The 12,658-nt window shown below is 42.5% G+C and overlaps 1 protein-coding gene across 3 annotated transcripts in view; it reads left to right on the top strand.

Moving 5' to 3' along the window:
* The first annotated feature begins 9,220 nt into the window (after positions 1-9,220).
* The window catches only part of LOC132824227 (ras association domain-containing protein 8-like), a 35,993-nt gene continuing 32,555 nt past the window's right edge, over positions 9,221-12,658 (top strand). Inside the window, exon 1 of one of the 3 annotated variants that reach the window (XM_060838535.1) lies at positions 9,221-9,255. Coding sequence is in view for 1 of the 3 variants with exons in the window: in XM_060838533.1 (XP_060694516.1) it covers positions 9,356-9,668 (313 nt within the window). In the remaining 2 variants the exon portion in view is untranslated. The other 2 variants (XM_060838533.1, XM_060838534.1) reach the window with 2 other exon arrangements.

Genomic DNA, 12,658 nt, shown 5'->3' with positions numbered 1-12,658 from the left:
TAATGTGAGTAATGTCACTAAATTCACTGTTAAATACCATACTCTGTTTGCTCTTGGTGTACTGGAGCTATTTGAGTTAATTTTCTCCGTTTGAACTGAACTGAACTGATTTAACCAAAACCTGAGCTATGCCACACATGGGAGACAATCTCTAACTAATGCTTTAACTTCTATCTGAACAGATGGGGTTTGAGTTAATATCCCCTCATCTAATTCCCTTTCCAATTTTACATTTGTAAGTTTACAACTTAATTACCAAGTAACCCGTAGTTTTCGGGATTGACCTCCTGTTTAGAAATCATCCTATTCATTTCTCTACTAAAATTAAATTAATTAATCCTTTTTATACATTGAAAATATCAGTAACAATTTATCACAATGTGATGATTAAAATGAGACAAGATAAAAAGCAGAGTATAACAAACAGTGAAATCATTCAGAATCACTGAGGCTGAAACAAAATGTGTGGTCCAGCGTGAAACAGTGGAGCTGGAGGTACTGAAATTGATTGGTTTTGGTCAGTTTGCATGGAACAGACAATAGTGGGAAATTACTTTTACAGCAGCCCAATTCTCTTCCCTTTTCCATTCCTTTCAAACTGTCCATTTTGCACAGAAGCCTGCAGTTCAATTTCACCACGGTTGGAATGGCTGAAATTCAGGATGAAACAAAGAATTGAGAGTACCGAAAGATCAATGTGTTCTCTGATCCCTATACCGTTTCCTTTCTCCGATCTCTCTCTCTCCAATCCTTCAATCAGACTTGTAGCCTTTGAATAATGTATTGCAAAATTAAATATGTAGTGTTTCTTTGTTACAGCAAAACCAATGCTTTGTCACAGTTGGTGATTGATAATATTCTCATTCACCAATGTGCTAACAGCTGGTTCCTTCTCTAGCAATTTCATGTCATATCTTGACCTCTCCAGCTCAGGTCCTGTTGCTCAGAAAAGGTTGAGCATGTTTCCTGTAAAGCCTAGCTCTGCATTATCCTGAGTCCCTGTGACCATCTCTGTCCCCTCAGACTGACTGATATTAGGATGTGGTTAAGGCAGAGCTTCTTACAACTAACCACAATCACTTTACAAACCCCACTCCTCCTCATTGTTTGGTCCCATCCCTCTTCCTGACTACTCTTTCAGTTTGTGCATAATCTCACATTCTTTTCCATGCCAGATCTAAGTTTCCAGCCCAACCCTACCAAAAGTCTTACTTGCCTCCCTATCACCCTGAGCTTTGATTTTTCTATCGTACTGATAGACTCCTAACCCTCTCCCTCCCTCCCTAAGCTCAAGCCTGTCCAAAACTCTCTGCCTTTTCCTACTTAAAATCGCACGATCCCATCAGTCTGCGATCCGATGAACTAACATTGACCTTGTATCCCTCACCAGAGCATCAAACCTAAAGGCCACACACACCTTCCTGTTCAAAGTTATCCAGAGCCAGGCCTGGAGAAAGTGAGGACTGCAGGTGCTGGAGATTAGAGTCGAGAGAGTGGTGCACAGGCAGCATCCGAGGAGCAGGGAAGTTGACATTTTTGGCATAAGCCTTTCATCAGGAATGCCACGCCTGCCCAATCTCTGCAACCTCACAAACATCGAGGCTCAGCAACAGTAATCTTGACTGATTCTCCTCACTCACTCAAGGCCACAAAGCTTTGCTACAATGCACCATTTCAAATCCTAATTGAGATTAAGCTTCTCTTCCTGTCATGAGGAACCTGGAATCATATCACATAGTACCCTGGGCAAGAACAGCCAACCAGTGCTGAATGGCCAGAAACTTCCTTCAACTAAATCTTTAACTCAACAAGTCCCCTTACAAATTCTGTTTCTTAGCTACCAACTCCATCCCTCTTCCCAGCAACTCTCCAAGGCTGAGCTTGACTGTTTATAATCTTGTTGTTTGACCCCAAGATTTTTTCCGAGCACACACCCGCTTTGTTACTTAGATTATTTATATCTTCTTAACATTGTGTTACTTCAACCCATCACAGCAAATTTATTACTGAAACCCTCATCCATGCCTTGGTTATCTCTAGACTTGACAATTCCAATGCACTTGTGGCTGCCGTCCCATCTTCCATCCTCCTGAAGCTTAAGAACATTTCCCATGACTTAACTTGCATCAACTCTCTCATCCAAAAGCCTTCTGCTGACTGGCCCTCATAAATTCCAGTTAAACAATGACTTAATTTTAAAATTCCGATCCTCTTTTTGGGGTGGCATGATGGCTCAGTGGTTAGCACTGCTACATCATAGCAAAAGAGTCTCAGGTTCGATTCCTCCCTCGGGCGGCAGTCTGTGTGGACTTTGTACATTCTCCCTGTGTCTGTGTGGGTTTCCTTCGGGTGCTCCCGTTTCCTCCCACCATCCAAAGATGCGCAGGTCAGGTGAATTCGCTATGCTAAATTGCCCATAGTGTTAGGTGCATTAGTCAGAGGGAAATGGGTCTGGATGAGTTACTCTTTTGAGGGTCGGTGTGAACTGGTTGGGCTGAAGGGCCTGTTCACACTGTAGGGAATCTAAAAAAAACTCTCATATAGCCTAACTCCTCCCTATCATTGTTACTTCTTCCTACCCTCCAACTGTCTGAGATATCTACACACCTCTAATTCAGGCTCTTGTTCAATCCCAGTTTTGATTACGTCACTGAACTATGTTAAAGCTAGCTGAACTGTCATGTCTGAAATTCCTTCTTTGGCTCTTCCTCTTTTTCCTCCGTTAAGATACGCCCAAAAACCTGCTCTTCAATAAAGCTTTGGGCACCTGTTCTATTGTGACTTAGTGTTAAATCCTGTATACTAATTCTCCTATTAAATCTACCACTGTGCTTATTTTATACTATGTTACAGTTGCTTTATAAGTATAACTATTTTTGAAGAAGGGTCTCTTGAACCTGAAACATTAACTCTCCTTTCTCTCCAGAGTTTCTGCAGCAATTTCTGTTTTTGTTTCTGATTTCTAGCATCTGCAGCTTCTTTTTTTGTTGCTATTTTTGAATTTGGTTTTGTATTAGGTTCAAGCTGATCTTTATCTGAATGTCATTTTTAATCTCCACAACCACCTGATGAAGGGGCAGCGCTCAAAAAGCTAGTGCTTCGAAATAAACCTGTTGGACTCTAAGCTGGTGTTGTGTGGTTTTTAACTATTTTAACTTTGTCCACCCCAGTCTAACACCGGCACCTCCAAGACATTTTTAATCTCAGTCTCAGTCTTCGATGCTCTGAATTCACCCTAGAATCTACAACATGCCAAGGGAAAGTGTTTAGGATTTCTGTAGCCTTTTGTGAAAACAAGTGTTTGCCAAAAGCACCCTGTACATGCTTAGCTCCAATTTTTAAAGTTGTGTTCTTGCTTAACATGCACAGCAGATGAAGTAGTTTTGCTGCATCTACTCTCTGAAAATCTTTAACCATTGTAAATGCATTTTCCCAGCACACAGGGGAGTTGTGAATGAGGCTGCCTTCAACAAGTATTTGCTTCAGATTATCAATTCAGAGTCTCTTGCACCAGCCAGCATTCCTGAGTGATGTGTTTCCAGTGCATACCTTACTTATCTGGTTTCACTCCAACAGGTTCCTATGCCCAGAATGATAGAAAAAAAAGATACAATGGCCGTATGCAATTCTCAGTTTCTCCCTTCTCTTAGTGAAACTGACCTGCTTTCGCAGAATGTAGAATGGGGTCAGCAAACAAAAGCTGGAATACTGCCAAGCAATATCCCCCTCCCCCTCCTTTCCCAGGTCAGTCTGGGGGGCTTAGCAGGTGGGGGTGGGGCTTTATTGACATGTGGTTACAAATGAAATATTTTTCAAAGTGGAGACGAGAAAATAAGGTCATTGAAAGTCTTTCACAGCCTCAGGGTGTCGCAAAGCACTTTACCGCTAATGAATTCCTTTTGAAGTACAGTCACTGCTGTAATGCAGGAAACCCAGCAGCTGAATTGTGCACAGAAAGATCCCAGAACAGCAATTTGGCAATTAGGAATACGTTTCTGCTTGATAAATGATGCTCAGGACGTTAGGATGATCTCTCTTGCTCTTCTTTAAGTCGGGGGGGGGGAACGGTTTCTAGATTCACATGACAGTAGATGGCTCAGTCAACACTCCCTAAAATGCAGTTTTTCCTCACTACTGCTCATCGGAGTGCACCCTCCCTTCAATGCTGCTCCTATGACTGCAGTGCTCCCTCAGCACTCCTCCTTTGACAATGCAATACTCCCTCAGTATTGTTCCCCCACCTCCCAAACAGTGCAGCTGTATTTCAGTATTGACTACCCCTGTGACAGTGCAGTGGCCCCTTAGCACTGTCCCTCTTACAGTGCAGCACTCCCTTTAAATGTTCCTCTGACAACGCAGCACTCCCTCCGCACTGTTCTTCTGACAGTGCAGTACTCCCTCTGTACTGTCCCTCCGACAATGCAGCATTCTGACAATGAAGCAGTCCCTCAGAAATGTCCCTTTGAATACTGGAGTCCCTCAGCGCTAGTAATTTTATTAGTGTTGTGTCCCTCAGTATTGATCCTTCAACAGCTCAGTGCTACCTCTGCCACTGCCAGGCTCCTGTACTATTACCCTTCTTACTGTGCAGCTCTCCCTCAGTTCTGCATTGGGAGTGTCAACCTAGCTAATGGGTCAACTATCTGGGATGGAATTACATAGAGAACAGTGAGAATGAAGAAATCACTCTCACATGGGGTGACTGAAACAGGGAGCATCTGAGGAGTACTGAGACAATGCTGAAATGTTGGAAATGCGATCTTTAAGACAGTGTTAGACTGTCCATCTACCATCTTGGATGGAAACATTCTCACTTAGAAGAGGAGGTGAGTTCTCCTGCTTGATTTATCGAATATCTATCCCTCAAGCAGAATTGGTAAAATAGACTTGGAGACATAGAGTCAAACAGCATGGAAACAGACCCTTTGATCCAACTCATCCATGCTGACCATGTTCCCAAACTAAATTAGTCCCAATTTATTTGCGTTTGACCCATATCCCACCAAATGTTTCCTATTCATGTACTTATCCAAATGTCTTTTAAATATCCTAACTATACCTGCATTCACCATTTCCTCTGGCAGTTCATTCCACGCACGATGAACAACTCCCTGTATAAAAAGGTTGTCCCATGTGTCCTTTTTAAAATTTTCTCCTCTCACCTTAACCATATGCCCCTGGTTTTGAATTTCCCCTACCCTCGGGAAAAGACTCTTACGACTCACCTTATCCATGCCCCTCATGATTTTATAAACCTCTATAAAGTTGCCAGTGGAAAAAACTCCTAGTTTATCCAGCCTCTCCTTATAACATAAACTTTCCATTCCCAGCAGCATCCTGGTCAATCCTTTCTGAACCCTTTCCAATTTAACGATACACCTCCTATAGCTGGGTGACCGGAACTGTATACAGTACTCCAGAAGAGGAGGCCTCACTGACATCCTGTAGAACTTCAACGTGACATCCCAATTCCTGTACTCAAAGGTCTGAGTAATGAAGGCAGATGTGCTAAATGCTTTTTAAACCACCTTGTCTACCTGTGGTGTGAATTTTAAAAGATTAAACTCTTGCGTCTCTCTGTTCTACAAAACTATCCAGGGTCTACCATTAATTGTATAAATCCTGCCCTTGTTCATTTTACCAAAATGCAATGCCTTGCATTTATCCAAATTAAATTGCATCTGCCACTCCTCAGCCCATTGATCAAGATCTCTTTGTAATCTTAGGTAACCTTCTTTACATGGGTCACATTGCTATTGCGAGAGCTTAACATCTGCAAATTGGCTACCATTTAGATTATAACAGAGGCCATGGTTGGAATATAAAAAGGAATTAAATGGCTGTGAATCATTTGGAATATCCTGAGGTCATGAAATGTGCAGTATTAATTGCATGTTTTTTTCCTCTTTTGATACATTTAGTGTGTGTTGTATACATGTAAAAGTATATAATGAGGCAAAAGTCAGACATAGTCCTGAAAACTGCGATAAATTCAGAGTCCAACAAAGTAAGACTAAAAAGATAATGAAGATAGAAAGAATAAACAACAAGGGCTAACTAACAAGGAATATAAAATCTGACAATGAGATTCTTTAAATCTATAAAAAGGAAGAGAGGTCAAAGTGAACCTAGCCCCTTAGAAAATGAATCAGCAACCTAGTTATGGAGAACAAGGAAATGGCAGAGGAGTTAAATGCATATTTTGTATCAGTCTATGGTGGAAGAAACTTTGAATTAGTTCAAAAAGAATGGGGAAGGAATTAGTACTATCTCGGTAAGTACCCTGGTCCTGATAGATTACCTCCTAGGATCCTAAAAGAAATCATTATAGAGATAGTGGATGAACTAGTTGTAATTTTTCCAAAAATCCTTAGACTCTGGAGATGTACCGGAGGATTGGAAAACTGCCAATGTGACACCCCTACTCAAAAGGGAGGGAGGCAAGAAGTGCATAACTATAGCCTGATCAGCCTAACATCTATTGTTAGAAAAATGTCAAAAAGGCAGCACAGTGGCTCAGTGGTTAGCACTGCTGTCTCACAGCACCAGGGTCCCAAGTTCAATTCCAGCCTCGGGTGACTGTTTGTGTGGAGTTTGCACATTCTCCCGTGTCTGCGTGGGATTCCTCCGGGTGTTCCAGTTTCCTCCCACAGTTACAAAGATGTGCAGGTCAGGTGAATTGGCCTCGCTAAATTGCACATAGTGATAGGTGCATTAGACAGAGGGAAGTGGGTCTGGATGGGTTACTCTTCAGAGGGTCGGTGTGGACTGGTTGGGCTGAAGGGCCTGATTCCACAATGTAGGGAACCCACGCAGATATGGGCAAAATGTGCAAATCTAATCTAATCTAAATTATTAAAAAATTAATAGCAGCACATTTAGAAAATGGAGTCACAATGGCTCTGTGGTTAGCACTACAGCCTCACAGTTTCAGGGACCCACATTCAATTCCAGTCTTGAGCGACTGTGTGGAGTATGCACATTCTCCCCATGTCTGCATGGGTTTCCTCCGGGTGATCTGATTTCTTCCCATGGTTCAAGATGTACAGATTAGGTGAATTGGCCATGTAAATTGTCCATTGTGTTCAGGGATGTGTAAGTTAGGTGCATTAGTCAAGGATAAATGTAGGGTAGTGGGGCTGGGTGGGATACTCTTCAGAGGGTCAGTGTGGACTTGTTGGGCTGAAGGGCCTGTTTCCATACTGTAGGGATTTTAATTCTAATTCTAAAATCAAAACCTAATCAAGTATACTCAGTCTGACTTTCTGAAAGGGAAATGGTATCTAATTTATTTGAGGTTTTTCAAGAAAGCCTCAGCCAGAGTGGATAGAGGGGAACAAGTAGATCTGTTGTGTTTGGACTTTCAGAAGGCGTTTGACAAGGTAGCTCATAAAAGGTTAATTCATAAGATAATAACCCATGGAGTTGGCAGTAGTATGAAGGTGTGCTTAGAGAATTGGCTAATGCACAGAAAACAGCAAGTAGGGCTTAGAGATTGTCTTCCAGGTTGGCAACTTATGACCAGTGGGCTTCCACAGGGATTGATACTGGGACTGCAATTGTTTACAATATATATTAGTGACTTGGAAGAAGGAATTGAAGAAACTATAGGCAAAATTTGCAGATGACGTAAAATAGATAGAAAGACAAGTTGTGAAAGGGATACAAACCGTTTACACAGAGATACTAATAGGTTAAGTAAGTGGGCAAAGACGTTGGCAAATTGAAAATAATGCAGGAAACTGTCAAGTTATTCATTTTGAATCAGGGATCAAAAGAATAGTCCATTATTTAAATTTAAAATAGAGAATCATAGAATTGTGTGAAGGGATGGTCTGATGAGCAACGGTTAAACAGGTTGGAACTCTACTCATTGGAGTTTGGAAGAATGAATGATGATCTCATTGAATCAAATAGGATTCTTAAGGAGCTTGACAAGGTAAATGCTGAGAGGCTGTTTCCCTTCACAGGTTAGAGCGGTGCTGGAAAAGCACAGCAGGCCAGGCAGCATCCGGCGAGCAGGCCTTCATCAGGGCTTTTGCCCGAAACGTCGATTTTCCTCCTCCTCGGATGCTGCCTAACCTGCTGTGCATTTCCAGCACCACTCTAATCTAAAATCTGGTTTCCAGCATCTGCAGTCCTCACTCTTGCCTGTTTCCCTTCATAGGAGAGTTTTGCACCAGGGGGCATAGACTCAGATTGAAAGGCATCAATTTAAGATTGAGATAAGGAGGAAGCTTGACAAATCTAGATCAAAGCAGCCTATTTGATTAGCACCATATCCACAAGCATCCACTCCCACCACCACATACAGTCAGTAGCAGCAGTATATTATCTGCAATATATATTGCAGAAATTCACCAAAGGTCCTAACCCATGACCACTCCCATCTAGAAGGACAAGGGCAGCAGATACATGGGAATACCATCAACTGCAAGTTCCTGTCCAATCCACTCACCATTCTGACTTGGAAATATGTCATCATTCCCTCACTGTCGCTGGGCCAAAATCTTGGAATTCCCTCCCTAACGGCATTATGGGTCAACCTACAGCACAAGAACTGTTCACCACCATCTTCTCAAGGGCAACTAAAGATGGGCAATAAATGCTACCCAGCTCGCAATGTCCACCTCCCACAAGAGAATAAAAACATTTCCTATCTCAGAGAGTTGTGAGTCTTTGGAACTCCTTGCTACAGAGAGCTGTGCTGTGGGGTTGGGAGGGGGGGGGGGGAAGAGTCCTTGTGTGTATTGAAGGATGAGGTAGGAAAGATTCTTGATCAGTATGGGAAATCAAGGGTTACTGGGAAAATGATTGACAGTGGATGTGAAGACTGTTGGATCAGTCATGATCCTGTTGAATAGTGGAGCAGGTTCAAGGGATTGAGCGGCCTACTCCTGATCCTATTTGTTACGGCCTTATTACATGAGCATAAAGGCACCCGAGGGACAGGGTGGAACAGGGTTATTGGAATCGATCAGACTTGCGGGGAGCTTTACTGTTGACTTTGAACAATTGGGTTGAATGAACACTTGCTGCAACTTCATTGCGCTCTATAAAACAGGGAAATTTCGGAAAATGGGAAGGGATCCCATTCACCGATGAACCAAGAGATCTCAGAGGAAGCTGGTCAATCCTGTTTGAGGCTGGTTTTGTTTTCGGAGCAGCCCTTTACTGAAACACATGCGGACTCAGGTGACAGGTAGAGCCAGTGACTTCATCAGGAAGTGGAGCCTTATTCTTCCTGCAACTGAGGTGACGTCTCTCTGGGAGTAACGTTAAGTTTCCTTTTGAAGAGCGAAGTGTACGTGTTATTTCACAAGAGTGACAGAGAAACAAAAAAAAACCCCGTCCAATGTATTTTCTTCTCTCTCTGTCCCCCAAAAGAGTTGACCAAGTGACGGGAAGGCTGAGTAAAACGCTGAGGTCCCGCCCATACCTGAGTCCCAGTGAGGTCGCTGGTTGGTTGGGAAGGTGGGAACGGCTGGAGGGGAGACTGAAGGTTGCATTGGGTTTATTAGCAGCAGCAGCATTCTCGCTAGCGGAGGAGCTCGCTGTGTGTGTGGATTACAATTATCCAGAAGCAGCCACGAGTCTTTCATCGTGTGGATTGCACTCAACTCCTTGTGAGGCGGCCCCCAGTCTGTGTGTGCAGCGAGAGGGAGGAGGTGAGCATTAATCTCCTTACCGCTTAGAACTCTTCCCATAACTTGTTCAACAAAAAAAGTTGATGCGAGGGAGAAAAGTCGTGTTGCTAGATTACTGCGCACTGGGAATGTACGTCCAGGTTAGATTTGATGCAGTAAGTTAGGAATCCTCCTGCCCCTCCCCCCGCCCCAAGTTAACTTTCCTATCTTTGGAAGCGACTGTGAGAGGAAATTTTTTTTTGGTTTTGAATTAAAAGCTTCAGCATTTTGTCTACAATGTTTAGAGAGGGTGGATTAAAATGGCAATACCTGCTGTCAGCTATTATTTCAGGTTTCATTGTTTGTCCCTAAGGTTGTGTTGTTGATGAATCGCCGATATCCTTTTTCATCGAATGGACCCCTGCTTCCTCGAGTTAGTGAGCCCAGTGTTGTTCCCTATGTCTCACGGTGTTGTTATTAAAGCCGAACGTTAGATGAGAACCAAACCCTGGGCCTTTCCACTGTGTGTGTCTCAGTAAATTATCACTTGAAGCACCGTGTGGTGGGAAAAAAAGACTTTTGACAAATAACATAATTCTGTGAGCAAAGTACTTGAAGTATTTTGCACAGCATTCACAGGTGGTCACAGATGCTGCGATTGTTTCTTTCCGAGGACTTGTAAGAATCTCAAATAAACAAATACATTCAATCACCTGTGTATTCCTCAGGGTGCAGAGGTGGATGGTTGAAGGATCTTTTCCTATGGCCCAGTACACTTCACAGGCAGAGACAAAACCAATTCAAGATGTACAAGGGATGGTCAGTGCAATTTGTCTGAGTTTGTGTTCAGAAGATTATTTTTTAACATGCCAAGGATGAAGGTGGATTGCACCTTGCTGCAGTTGGCATACCCATCACTTCTATTTGTTGTGAGATGATTTGCTGATGGCAAACAAAATAGCCATTAATGTACAACCTGCCCATTGATGGTGTAACCTCTTGTTGGACTGAGGGAGCGCTATTCTGTTGGACAGTCAGGACTGAGGGAGTGCTGCACAGTCGGTAGGTCGGTAGTGAGGAAGTGTGTCTCTGTCAGAGAATCATTATATAAGAACTAGGAGCAGGAGTAGAACATCTGGCCCTTCGAGCCTGCTTCGCCATTCAATAAGATCATGGCTGATCTTCTCGTGGCCTCTGCTTCACTTACCTGCCCTCTTGCCATATCACTTAATTCCTCTACTGTTCAAAAAGTTATCTATATCTTAGATAAAAAGCTTTTACAGAGGAAGCCTCAACTACTTCACTAGGCAGGGATTCACAACTCTCTGGGTGAAGAAATTCCTTCTCAATTCAGTTGTAAATCTGCTCCCCCCTAATTTTGAGGCTATGGCCTCTTGTCCTATTTTCACCTGCCAATGGAAGCATCCTCTCTACATCTATGTTATTTATTCCCTTCATAATTGTAAGGTCCTTCTAAATTCCAATGAATATAATCTCAGTCTACTCAGCGCCTCCTAATAAGCCAGCCCCCTCAACTCCAGAATCAACACACCTAAACTCCTCTTCACCCGCCCCCCCCCCCCCCCCCGTAATGCCAGTAGATATGTTTCTGAAGTAAGGAGACCAAAACTGCAAGCAGTATTCCAGTTGTGGCTTCACCAGCACCCTACACAGCTGCAACTTAACCTTCCTGTTTTTAAAATCAACCCCTTTAGCAATGAAGGACAAAATTCTATTTGCCTTCTTAATTAACTTCTTAAATACTGAGGGAGTGCCACTCTAGCAGAGGGTCAGTACCGAGGGAGCACCACTCTGTCACAACCATCGCTATTTTGGTTGACAGGTTAAGGTCTCATCTGTCCTCTCAGCCATGTGTAAGTGATCCAAAGGCAGTATTTCATAGGGGCAGGGAGAATAGTATTCTGGAGAATACTTATTCCAAACCACTGTCACTGGAAAAATATTTTATAATCATTATTTCTTTTGTGGGAACTTATTGTGTGCACATTGGCTGCTGATATTCTTTACATTACTCAAACACTGTGCTTGGATAAAAATATATTTTGTGTTTTCTATGATCTGGATTTAATCTGTTCATGTCCTACTATTTAAGGACTCTTCATAGCCCGTTGTCATGATGACATGTTGAGAAGTAACTGAAAGAATCAGTGTTTTATACTGTGCAATGGAGCTGAGTTACGTAAATTCTCCTGATACATAGCGGGCTGATTAATGTGCCAACTGATGTGAATTGAGCAGCTTCAATTCCAAACCACAGCAGCTCCTGGGAGATAATTCTCTCTGATGTCAACTTAACTATAAATAGAATTTAAAAAAGCAGAAAGCAAACATGAGCTATTACAGTGATTCTTTCCAGCTTATGTTGACAGTTCTTCTTGGTAAACATAGGTGTGTCCCTGTTATCTGTCTAATGCTAGCATGGAATGACTTGCAATGGTCTTTCATCCTGCACCGTTAGCTCTGATGTTCCCTTGGCTCAATCATTGGGTCCCTCCTTCTCAGCTCCTTACGACCCCTTCGTAATATCATCTGAAGGCACGCTTTCAGCTTGTGCATTTTGTCACACGCTCACTTCCTCAAGTCAGCAAGATGTATAAAATCCATCTGCCCCAAGATGATCACTCTCCTTGACTGACTGATTTGCTATTCAAGACAAGAACAGTTCACACCAGGTTTCATCATTAACAAAAAATAACAATTTATTGTAACACTCTGGCCTTAAAATTTGGCAGCGAAATGAAATGATTTCTAAACTACTGCTGTGCAACTTAAACTATACCCCTTTAAAACCCCTAATAGTTACAAACTAGTTCATTATCAAGACAGACAGAAGACATTTTGACAAAAATGTTGTGGGAAGAAGAAAAAAAATAAACTCAACTCAGAAGACCAAAAGTCTCAGATTTGAAGGGGAGGGTTCATTTTCTGTTTAGGGTTTCTTTTGATTTTAGCAATGATGAAATGCTGTTGTCTGTAAAGCGATGGTTGTTCATGACTTCAGTAATTGCTCC

The sequence above is a fragment of the Hemiscyllium ocellatum genome, chromosome 18, assembly GCF_020745735.1.
Source record: "Hemiscyllium ocellatum isolate sHemOce1 chromosome 18, sHemOce1.pat.X.cur, whole genome shotgun sequence".
NCBI lineage: Eukaryota > Metazoa > Chordata > Chondrichthyes > Orectolobiformes > Hemiscylliidae > Hemiscyllium > Hemiscyllium ocellatum.
This window is presented reverse-complemented; position numbering and strand designations above follow the sequence as displayed.